The sequence below is a fragment of the Triticum urartu genome, chromosome 6A, assembly GCF_056163025.1.
Source record: "Triticum urartu cultivar PI428250 chromosome 6A, HENAU_Tu73, whole genome shotgun sequence".
NCBI lineage: Eukaryota > Viridiplantae > Streptophyta > Magnoliopsida > Poales > Poaceae > Triticum > Triticum urartu.
The window spans coordinates 455182097-455193586 of NC_141878.1; the positions used below are offsets into that span (position 1 = coordinate 455182097).

General features: G+C 42.7%; 3 protein-coding genes across 3 annotated transcripts; 2 read left to right on the plus strand and 1 right to left on the minus strand.

Moving 5' to 3' along the window:
* The first annotated feature begins 1274 nt into the window (after positions 1-1274).
* On the plus strand, positions 1275-2147 carry LOC125512284 (uncharacterized). The gene has a single exon (XM_048677380.2). The coding sequence runs from the start codon at positions 1333-1335 to the stop codon at positions 1786-1788; it is 456 nt and encodes a 151-aa protein (XP_048533337.2). The 5' UTR covers positions 1275-1332; the 3' UTR covers positions 1789-2147.
* A 1510-nt stretch (positions 2148-3657) lies between these two features.
* On the plus strand, positions 3658-4870 carry LOC125512285 (uncharacterized). The gene is made up of 3 exons (XM_048677381.2): positions 3658-4030; positions 4295-4422; positions 4572-4870. The coding sequence occupies exons 1-3, from the start codon at positions 3839-3841 to the stop codon at positions 4735-4737; spliced, it is 486 nt and encodes a 161-aa protein (XP_048533338.1). The 5' UTR covers positions 3658-3838; the 3' UTR covers positions 4738-4870.
* A 1429-nt stretch (positions 4871-6299) lies between these two features.
* On the minus strand, positions 6300-8159 carry LOC125512286 (LYR family of Fe/S cluster biogenesis protein). Its single transcript, XM_048677382.2, has 3 exons — positions 7983-8159; positions 6856-7020; positions 6300-6768 (listed from the first exon to the last, which is right to left on the minus strand). The coding sequence occupies exons 2-3, from the start codon at positions 6959-6961 to the stop codon at positions 6626-6628; spliced, it is 249 nt and encodes an 82-aa protein (XP_048533339.1). The 5' UTR covers positions 6962-7020; positions 7983-8159; the 3' UTR covers positions 6300-6625.
* Positions 8160-11490: the final 3331 nt, after the last annotated feature.

An 11490-nucleotide genomic window follows, 5' to 3' on the forward strand; every position in this document is an offset into this window, starting at 1 on the left:
TGAAAAACGGGCCGGCCATGAACGAGATATAGCCTTTGCCGGTGTGGAGGCGGGAGGGGTCTCATTTCGCCTCTACCTGGCTTTTTCAGCCCATACGATTTGATAGCCCATTGCTACAGTACTTATTAATTGCAAGTTTGCAACACACCTGCGTCCTCGAGAGTCCCTGCTCGACGCCCGTGTGCGTCAATACGACCTCCTTTCGCTAAAAGGGCGCGCAAAACAGGCCGGCCTGTTAGCAGCGTCCAATGTAAAATTTCGGGAATCAGGAAAAAAATAAAGTTAACACATGGAGTAGAACTCACTACCTCGAGGAAGGAAGCACCGCCGGGACCCAGTTGAGGTAGCAACCGTGCTCTTCTTGATTGCAGCGCCAAGGTATAAGTACAAAGGAGTAATGACAGATTCGTTTTTTCCTTCAAAATTTTCAGTTTTTCTTGAAAAAATATGAACAATCTTTCTTAATAAATGCGAATAATGTTTGAAAATGTGAACACATTTCAAAATTAGAAAAAAACCTTTATAACAAAGAAACGTGAACAAAAACAGAAAAACATGAACAAAATTCTATATACGCTGAAAATTTTTAAGTGTACGTTGAACTTTTTTATAATATACACTGAACAATTTTTTAATATACAATGAACATTTTGTAATATTAATTTAATAATTTTCGAATACACATTGAATATTTTTGTAAAATATGCTGAACAAATTTCAAATACACAGAGAAATTTTTTTAGTATTCATTGAACAAATTCTTAAAACATGATGAACTTTTTTATAATGTACGGTGAACGTTTTTGTAATATATCATGAACATTTTATTAATGTATGATGAACATTTTTGTAATACATGATGAACTTTTTTATATTGCATGGTGAAATTTATCATAATATATGGTGAACATGTCTTAATATACGATGAAAATTGTTGTTATACGCGGTGAACACACAAAAAATGAGAAGAAAAAACATAAAGGAAAGTAAAAGAAAAGGAAAAAGGAATGAAAGGTAAAAGGAACAAAAAAACCATCACCAACTGGACAAAACATTGAAAAGCCGAAGCAAAAAAACTACAGAAGAAAAACGAAAAAAAAAACCCCGCAGGAAACAGCAAAGGAAGCAGCAGCGAACGAATAACAGGCGAATCCCGTACGTGGGCCGGCCCAACCGGACGATCGCCTCAGCGAAGGCTCGATCTTTTGACGCTAACGAGCGTCAAATAGGATCTGCCTGCGTCTTCTGCATCCGTGCTATTTCCACGACGTCTGCCACGCGCCTGAGCCCGTAACTGCCACCAACGCGCGCTCGACGAGAGGAGAGACAGAGATGGCGCAGGTCTGGGCGGTGTTCCTGGCCGTGGGGTCGCTCGCCATCGGCATGCTCGGGGTGCTCGGCGTCTGGCTCTGCTACCTGTTCCAGGCCGTGGCGTTTGGCCCGCCCCCCGCCCCGCCGCCCGAGACGCCGGAGACGGTCGACGACGACGACGACAAGAACGGGCTATCAGAGGCGGAGCTGAGGCAGCTGGGCGGGGTCGTCCAGGAGGCGACCCCGAACGGCGAGGAGGAGGAGGAGGAGGTGCTCTGCCCTATCTGCCTCGACGCCATGGAGCCCGGCCGCGCCGTGCGCGTCCTCCCCGGCTGCAACCGCGCCTTCCACCAGGACTGCGTCGACCGGTGGCTGGCCATCTCGCCGCGCTGCCCCGTGTGCAACATCTGGGCCACGCCGCAGTCGCCGCGGGCCTCGCCGACGGCGGCCAAGACTGCTCCGGCTCCAGGGTGCTGACATGGGCGCGGCGCGCGCGCGTTCTTGGTTCTTGACGATTCTTGGTCTGGCTCTGAACCTCTGATTACGAAGCCTTCTTGACCAACTCTAGTTAGTTTTCTTGGCTCTTGTGAGTCCTTGTCTGCTAGTACATGGTTGTGTATAGGATTCTTGAACCGGAGACTGCATGTAGTTACTGCGATTCTAGAAAGAAATGAGTAGGCTTTTTGCAGATTTGGTTCCTTTTCTTCTATATCAGATCGTCACATTTGGCCGCATTGGGTCTGTTTGATGAACGAGAAGCAGTAAATGCTGTGAATGAAGATAACAAATTATGATGTTTGATAGCATATCGATCCTATTGATCCGACGTTCTTCAATTCTGATTTTGTCGATTTTGATTCTTCCTTTGAGCTGTCGGTTGAAAACATACTGCAAACGTGTGTTTCAGAATCTGAAGCGGATACTAACATTTGCAGCCTGAGATTACAATTTACAGTGCTAGCGTTATGCCTTCATGGTTCTTTAATCAGAAGATCAGCGGTTACTCTTCTGCTTAAGTTAATTTGCAATTAATTTTCAGATCAAATGCTCCATAGTTGGATTCTTGTTTCCTGTTCTGTGGCATATTGTTATCTTGTGATATTTGTGTGAATTATGAGTACTAGCAGAGCTTGAAGCTTAAATTTCCTTTACATAATGTATGGTGTTTTGCCCTTTCCTCAAATGTCATTTTTTGTTCAGAATTGGGCATCACTATCTGTGGCTCGTTAGGTATGGTCAGATGCTTCAGAATTTAATTTACTTGTGTGAATGAGTCATGGAGCTCATAAGCTCTTAGAAGGCAATGCTCAAGTTTCTTGGTTTTGGACTTGTTGCTGCTTTGCCAGACTGCCCTCCCATGCTATTCTTTCAGTCTAATAAGCTAATCCGCGGCCTGCTGTGTTAGGCTAACGACGTAGGTTTCTCTAGTTCAGATAAACGAACGCTTGTTCAGCTAAGTGTACTGGGTACTGAAAATGGGAATTTCAGATGCTTTTTAGTCAGGTATTTGATCACCAATGGTACAGTTCATACAGTCATACTCCCTCCGTTCCAAAATAGATGACTCAATTTTGTACTAACTTTAGTATAAAGTTGGGTCATCTATTTTGGAACGGAGGGCTTCTTTATGATGTATTCTGTTACACTAACCAATGTCCTCACTGATCGGCTTGAAGTAGGGCTTGTTTTTTACTCGTTCCGTCCTGTAATGTAAGACGTTCCTGAGTGGCTGTTCTTATCATTCAGAAATCAAGACGATCACTTTTAACCAATATACAAAGTGGATGTGGCGGTTTGAGTTAAAAATCTCTCGAATTATGAGCGACCTTTGTCGTCCTTGAACTTTCGTGTTAGCATGTGAACTTTGCAAAGCATTGTGTGACGATGATCCGGCGCTTGTATTATTCATGGAGGGCGAGTATGGTTCATTGTTCTTTTGGAATAGCTCACCACTCATGCCGAATGGTCATCAGAGGGTGTTACGTTTCTTGGTAATTATCCATATCCAGTACTCTTTCAGTGGAGATGTGTATTTAGCCTGTATTAAGATATTTCTGGCAATCATTACAATTAAGTCACATGATCCCAGTGGCATGGCTATAATTCAACATCAGCAGTCTTAACGCACTCACGGCAACCTTATATCCTAGGCCCATAAGGACAAGCAATTGCATACTCATGATTCAAACTCGGATGAAATCATTACGCGAAAGTGAAAGAGTTTAGAATAGAGTGCACCAAACGGTACGTACATGTACATCCCACTAGGCACTAGCAACATTCCACTAACTAGGAGACGGGAGTTGGATAGTACACGTACAATGGTTGGTGCTTGCTAGAGGGGGTCCATGTTAGCAGAGTGCGTGCACTCTTCCTGAACAGAAGCTCTCCACCGGTGACTCCCAACTCCAAAAGCAAACACCAGATGCTCAAGAGACCGATGGTTGAGAAGAGTGGATAGACACCTGACATGTCACTCTCCTCATAAGCTTGCTGAGCTGAACTCAACTCTATAGAGAGGGAGAAGATGATCAAAGGGCGCGCGGCCATGAAGATGATCAAAGGTCCTTGTGTTCGCCGGGGAAGGATGGCAGGCCCGGTCCAGAGCATCACCCGGGCGGAGATCGACCGTTTCTGGAGGAGAAAGAAACTGGAGGAAGAGGAACGCCGGCTCGATGACGAGAAGGAGGCTGCAAGGATCAAACTCAAGACTCTCAAGGCAAGTATACTGTTACCCCTCATCGTCGGTCAAGAATACTCTGTTAATAATTTGATGATCCCATTTCATTTACTACCTAGTTTATACTTAACTGCATACCCGCTTTAAATCGAAAAAAAAACAGCATAAGCTCTGTAAACCTTAGTATGACATTATTATACAGGTAGTACATGGAAAGAATATTGTATGACAGTGTCATTTCGATACCTTTGCCATTTGTGTTTGTATAATTAATTTGGATTGCTCAAACTCTGTTAAGAGCAGCAAGAAGATTACATGTTTTTTGTACAAAGGATAGACGGGATTATAGACGAGAAAGCAGAGACAAGCGAGATGATGGAGGAGGGAGAGATCGCCAGGAACATTGAGATACAAATTGGCATCAAGCATTGGTAAGCTATTCTTTTTTCTTCGTTCTAATGGTGATCTTGACATGGAGGGCACACCTTTACAAATTACAACGTCTGGCCATATTTCCGTAACCGATGCAAAACAGAAACTATGGAACTACATACTAACTTCTGAAAGTTTGGAAGTGCAGGTGGAGGAAGAGCAGCTGCGCATATCTAAATGAACCAGCAGTAGCATCCGTTGATGATAACAGCAGTTGGAAGGCGAACACCGGATATATTCCGCAGAAGATACAATTTAGGTGCTCCCAGCCAGCACTTTACCAGATGAACGTGGCTGCTTTTGGGATCTTCTAAATGCTGATGCCAAGGATAAAATGTGAGCCATTAGGATGCGTTTTCCTTATGCGTCTCAATATGAATTTGAGTCAGATAATAAGTTTAATGGAAAGGGTACTTTTGAGTAACAAAGAGCAGCCTTATCATTTCACATATTTGGGGATGCAGTGAATTTTAATGAAGCTCTTCTATGTTGCATAGACTACAAGAACTTGTTGGTCCTCAAAGCATCATACAAGCTAATTGACTACTCCCTCCGTTCCTAAATATTTGTCTTTCTAGACATTTCAAATGACTACTACATACAAATGTATGTAGACATATTTTAGAGTGTAGATTCACTCATTTTGCTCCATATATAGTCATTTGTTGAAATGCCTAGAAAGACAAGTATTTAGGAACGGAGGGAGTAGAATGCATATTCTGCCCATGATATGGACACTCAAAATATCCATTAGCAGTAGAATGCAAGTTCTAACATATATGAGTCGTGATTTATTTGAATCACTGCCCTTCGATGACAGCCATTATATGCAGGATAAGCATGCACATATGCGTGTTTGAAGCTCAGAGCCCCAAATTATGATATATATATATATATATATATATATATATATATATATAGTACTCTCCAACAAATTACTGAACTGATGGGGTTTGTGCTAGTATGTGAAATCAAGCAAATAACCATGAACAAAAACAAAATGACAATACACCATTTGCAATCTAAACATACTGCCGCCGTAACAAAATAAGTGGTTTAAGTTCAAATTTGAACTAAAACCACGACATTTATTTTGAAACAGAGGGAGTAGTAATTTTGAGTTCTTGGCCATACAGGAACGTATGAGAGAACAGTAGAACACAGAAGCTAACCAGAAAGACTGCCAAAAGAAATTAGAAGAATGAATGGCACAAGAGCATCATGAACTTGTTACCAATCAGAGAAAAAATTGCTTATGCAATAACCCCAAGGAAATATTTGACTCTCATCCAGGATTACCCTTCAAGCTGAACGAAGAACAATAAAAAAAAGGAAGTTTCATTCCAGGTGTAGTACTTAAAACAAAATAAAGAAGGTAAATGTGGAATTAGCAGAAGGGCAGAACACACAGATAGAGCAAAACATTAATATAACATGTACTTTTTTGCAGTTCTAAGGTATAACCCAACAAAGATCCAAAGTATGTAAACATTCAGCGCTATGCAAAGAATCTAACTAAAATAAGTAATTTCCGGATTTTGTTGTATCATCTTACGGCAACATGATGCCAAACACACTAATTTATGCATGTACGATGCAATATATGCAGTAGAAGCTAGAATTTCCCAGTCTGATAATGGTACAAAGAACAACAAAACCAACTGCCATCATTGCAGAAGATTCCCAGCATTGCATCCCTCGATAAGCAGATTTCACAGGTAAACCGGTTACAATATTTCTGAATATGGAAATACTTCGCATACGCAGCAGGCTTGTAAATATGATGACATAACTGAAGGGCACGAGAGGCCTAGGCCACACCAGCATACAACCATACAACCTCTCTGGCATCTGATTTCAATCGAAAGAACACAAATACACCACACACAGAAAACACTCATCATGCTATTGAACAACAAATACGAAAGGGTTGTCGCGATAAAGTGCAGGCTCAATCCCAGTGTTTTATTAAAAGTAATCTGGACGTTGTGACATAACTCTCAACAAGTCCACTCTCTATCGCTGCCCATCTAACCTGATCTGCATTCTCAAATAAAAGGTTGCACAGATTTTGCACGAAAAGTCCAGTACACCGTTTTCAGCTTCTGCTGTCTGTGAAAACTGAACCACATCAAACAATTGTTTCGATGAATTCAAGGGAGACAACTGAATATTGAAACAGTCCCCATGATACAGCTCAAATTATCCGTTTCCTGTCATGTCAAGCATCTCATCAAGACCCTTCAATCTCTGTAGTCCTTCACTAATTAAAAACTTAATCTTTTGCTTATCATCACAATTGCGATTTTTTTCAATCTCCGCCCGTACTGTCTGCCTCAACTCATCTGGACAAATAACAACAAACATAATTAGCAAACTTCAAAGATAACAGCACACAGCAGATAAAAGAGCAAGGTTTAAAAATGACAGACCACGAGCATGTTCAGGGGCTCGGCGAGTCATACGCAGTGCCTGCCTATAAAATTTGAGGACACGCGCACGCAAAATGAAAGCCCGTAAATCCATGAATTGAGCCATCGGAGAACACCTTACTTAATAGAAAGCAGTGATCATGCCATTTGGATCCTCCTGACACACTGAATATTCAACAAGAATGGATAAATAAGCAGTAAGTTATAGTACTTATAATGGTATTTGGGCACTTGCGTGATGTACAATTAGTCATTTGTGTCAGATAAATCCTAAGAAAAGTTTAAAATATTCACCAATAAAAATTAAACAAGTATACTGTATACACAGATATGCTACTGCTTCTACAACAGAAATATTATAAATTGCATCACCAGGCATTACCCATTCTAGAATGGCAATTATGCATCGATAATATATTTTGATGTTCTCAAGAATAACTCCCGAGAGTGCCTATGCTCTTCAGGAATGAAAATCAGCTGATAATGACCAGCCACTCAAACTTGTGCACCATGTCCAACTCGACACGCGGCAAAGAGTAAAAATGCACAGGCTACACTCGAGGAAATAGCATTATGTTATTGACACTCAATAGCCTATCTGGAACAACACATTTCCATCGTACTGTCACGGTCTTATTTTTGCTTGTTCAACAACCATGATCACAGATTTACCTACACGGCCCAGAAATAAGTATGAGTCGGCGACTCGGAAAGCAACTCGTCTGGGTTATTTCAATGGACAACTGATAACTGCTCGTGTCACTCCAAAAGGAACTCCCACCAGCCTCTAGACAATCCAAAGTCCATTCAGGTCACTCAAACGTCTGGCCATCGTAATGCCCAGTGGCAGACGCAGAATTTCCAGAGAAAGTATAAGTTTACAAATGGAAATCAATGTCCATGGAGCAATTAAAGTACGAATTGGTTATACTATTGGGAATCAACAGGAAGGGTTAAAAGGGACAAGTTAAGGGGGGAGGGGGGATTAAGGAGGGCTGCCTCGCTGCCGGCCGCCGCCGCGGCCGGAGTCGCCGTCGATTGCCGGGCTGGAGAGGGGGGCGGCTCTGTCGGTAGCAGCTTACAGAGAGGGGGCGGGAGAAGAATGGAGAGAGGATGGAGGGAAGCACCTCGATGGAGGACGCCGCCTGGTCGCTTGAGAGGGCACCGCTGCTCCCCGGGGCGAAGAACCAGAGAGGAAGCCGGATCGAGCTATGGCGGATCCGGTGACCGGCGTCGGGAGGTCGACGCACCTACACGTCCAGCCGCGCTGCTCTGCATCCAAGCCGGGCCATGTATTTTCTTTTAGGGGTACCAAGCCGGGCCATGATGAGTAGAGAGATGGGCCGAACCGAACTGCGGTATAGGCCCATAAGACCAGGTTTAGATCATCTGAATTGAAACATTTCTCCAAGTCCCCCCTCCCCCCCTACCCACAAAAAAAACATTCCTCTAAGAAAGAATCTGAATTGAAAGGTTACCTGAAAACATCTTATATTTTGAGACGAATGTAGTAGCAACGAAGTTGGAAAGAGATGGTTAGGCGGCCGATGACATATCTCCCTCCACCGGTGAAGGGGAGGAGGGGCAACGTTTAGGCCGTCGTCGACAGCGAGGGAGGGGACCCACTGCCGGCCGCACCGTTATCTCTGGCCGAGCGCCGGCGCGGGAGGTCCTCTGATCCCTTCGTCGTTGCCTGTGGACGGATCCGGCCTCCCGCCGCCCACCTATCCACATCCCGACGACCTTCAGGTATATCTTCGTTCGAAACCGGCTTAGCTCTACTTCCCCAGCTCGCTACGTCGCTGCGTGTGCATCATTTTCTACCTCTCAGCCCCTCTCGATAGGATGGTCCAACGTCACATATTTTTTCTTCTTCTATTGTTAGAGGTAAAGCTACTTCATGGAGTCGAATCTTGTACTCCCTCCGTCCGAAAATACTTGTCATTGAAATGGATGTATCTAGATGTATTTTAGTTCTAGACACATCCATTTTGATGACAAGTAATTCCGGACGGAGGGAGTACTTGGTTCAAACAAGAAATAAAGTGGGGGTGGGGGAATTTAGTATGTACATCGGACTTGGTACAAACAAGAAGGAAAGGGGGTGAAAGTAGTACAGACTGGTCATCCAACCGGTCTCTTGGTCGAAAAGAGAAATATAGGGGTAACTCTGTACACAGTGGTATGACCAGGACTAGATTTGCTATCCACACATAGGAGTAGGTGGCTAGAGTGAACAAAAATGGGACCAACCCAGATATGTTTCTTGGATGTTTGTTTCTCGGGGCAACAAACTGTGAATCACCATTTTATGCCCCTATTTACGTACATGGTGCTGGACTGCTGGTGCACCCACTGCCCCATGCCCTTATACCAAGTATTTAGGCTCCGTTCGGAATAAAGGGGCAGAAAAAATAGGTCTTAATGAAAAATAGAGGAATAGGAAAGGAATGCAAGTATAAAACTATGGAACAGCGAACTGAAGGAAACTCTCAAGAAAATGTGTTCGGATGGACTACGAAATGTACATATTTATTTTTTTAGAGTAGCATGCTTGGCAGTATGAGATGCTATTTGTTTATTCAGCTGCACAATGACTACTCTTGTCCTCACCTCACGTACCACACATAGGTTGATTTTTTTATTTCGGCAACACAGCGCAGCAACCTGTCTAACGCATGGCAGCGAGCGGCTGCCTCGGGCTTCCGCCCAAAAAATGAGTAGCGCGTGGATGTTTCTAATCCTATGGAATCAGTACTACCAGACCAGCTTTCCTATGAAACAATATTCACCTTTCCCGTGTTCCGAACGGTTGGAAGGGAAAGAATACCGTAGGAATTGTGTTCCTACAAAAATCCTGCACCAAACCTGTGAAACCGAACGCAGCCTTAGTTGTTCTTAATCTAATGTCCCTGGTAAAAATGAAGTCATGCCACTATTATAAGCCATGACAAGTTTAGCCAAATGTTTTTGCCTGTAATTGTTTGAGACTCTGACTGTTTCCTCTGTGCCTTTTTGTGCAAACAGGGATATCCAATTCACCTGGTTGCTGTTGTGACCTTTTGGTGCACTGCACAAAACTCTTCTTAAAAAAGTGACTTTTGTGTTGTTTAACTGGAATGTCAGAATGGAACAGTTGGTTCATTTTGGTGGAACTGCACAAAGGGAGATCTGTGTTCCAATCCTCATCATCCATATTGGCGCCATAACCTTCCTTTGGGTAAGAATGATATTTAATGCATGTGTTCATCTCTATTTTCCGACTGCCATGAGAAAATAATGATGTTTTTTACTAGTACACTTGTACTCCCTCACTGACAAAACCAATTCTGAATTAGAAGGCCAATCATGTACTTGGTTTCACCAACTGGTGAGGAGAAAGAGAAACAGAGCATGAAGAGGAAGAAGAAGAAGAATAAATAGTGCCAAGGCGATCTTGCTGAAGCCAGAGGCCTCAGTCGATGCCATTCAAGGGCTCCGGCAACGACTACCTTACATGTGAGATGATCCTCCAGGGAGCCCTTCCACTTCCGCTGTCTCACTTAATTAATTAGGAGTACTTAAGTACCACTAATTTATTACTGCCTAATTTTCTTGTTGGAGTTGAACAAATCTTTAGTAGGACCCTATGCTGAATCATGTACGTGTGTATGTTTGTCTATGGAGGTGAATCATGTGGTGGAGCAGGGAGGGAATATTATTAGTGTCATGACATAATAGTGCTATTGTTTTGCATGTCAATTTATTACCATTGGTTCAATGAGGCAATGTTTTGCATATTGTCCATCATGAATTTGATGCTACTGTTTGAGTAATATGCTAATGTCTTCCTATCCTTTCTCACTAAGCTAATGAAGGTTTCACCTTATGTCCTACTTGTGCAAACAGGGATCATGTTGTGCCAATTATACATTTTAGTGGAACTACACAAGACAATACAATGAACTGTATCCCAGCCAGTGCTTTAACTCTGCTGGAAGTTCTTGATAATCTTTCGATATAATCTCAGCACTGGTAAACAAGAGTGATTTCAACCATACATTTGAAGTGCACAAAAATATATACTATTGTGTGATTCCAGTGAGTGCTTTATCATCTCTTATGGGACTACATGAATAAGCTTTTTTTCTCAGGTTGGTACGGGCCTAAGGCCTTCATCCATATTAGTTTGATGTCATCTCTATTTGTATCGTGCTACTGTCATGAGAAACTCCTTTATCTTTGCACGTTAAAGTTTTGCAACCTATGATAAATGGCAATGCTTTGAGTGTTGGGTTGAGCTAATTGGCACTGATTAAATAAACTAATACCTATCTTTAAGCAAGACTACTATGTTGCTAACTTTACCCATTAAGATAATGAGGGTGCTTCTATTTGTTAGTGTATGTTTCATCAACTAATCCCACTATTACAGTAATCTCACTCTCTCAATATATGTGCCAACAGGGTTGCTCGATTTTGGTGGAACCGCACAAAAACTTTGGGTGCTTCATTGCCTCGACAGCTTCCGTCCTTTCCTGTCAGTCGCTAATCTCCGCTTGCTTTCTTCCTTTGCTGTCAGTCGCTTGGCTTATCTCGGCTTCGAGTCAAAGGAAATAGTAATTGATATGCTACCTCACATAGGTTGGTACTTGT

Bases quoted from the DNA above. Each gene is read 5' to 3' on its own strand.
- LOC125512284 (XM_048677380.2), top strand. From the start codon at position 1,333: ATGGCGCAGGTCTGGGCGGTGTTCCTGGCCGTGGGGTCGCTCGCCATC.
- LOC125512285 (XM_048677381.2), top strand. From the start codon at position 3,839: ATGATCAAAGGGCGCGCGGCCATGAAGATGATCAAAGGTCCTTGTGTT. The intron at 4,031-4,294 runs GCAAGTATACTG...TGTTAAGAGCAG, and splicing joins TCAAACTCAAGACTCTCAAG to CAAGAAGATTACATGTTTTT. The intron at 4,423-4,571 runs GTAAGCTATTCT...TTGGAAGTGCAG, and splicing joins CAAATTGGCATCAAGCATTG to GTGGAGGAAGAGCAGCTGCG.
- LOC125512286 (XM_048677382.2), bottom strand. From the start codon at position 6,961: ATGGCTCAATTCATGGATTTACGGGCTTTCATTTTGCGTGCGCGTGTC. The intron at 6,769-6,855 runs GTCTGTCATTTT...TTATTTGTCCAG, and splicing joins AGCCCCTGAACATGCTCGTG to ATGAGTTGAGGCAGACAGTA.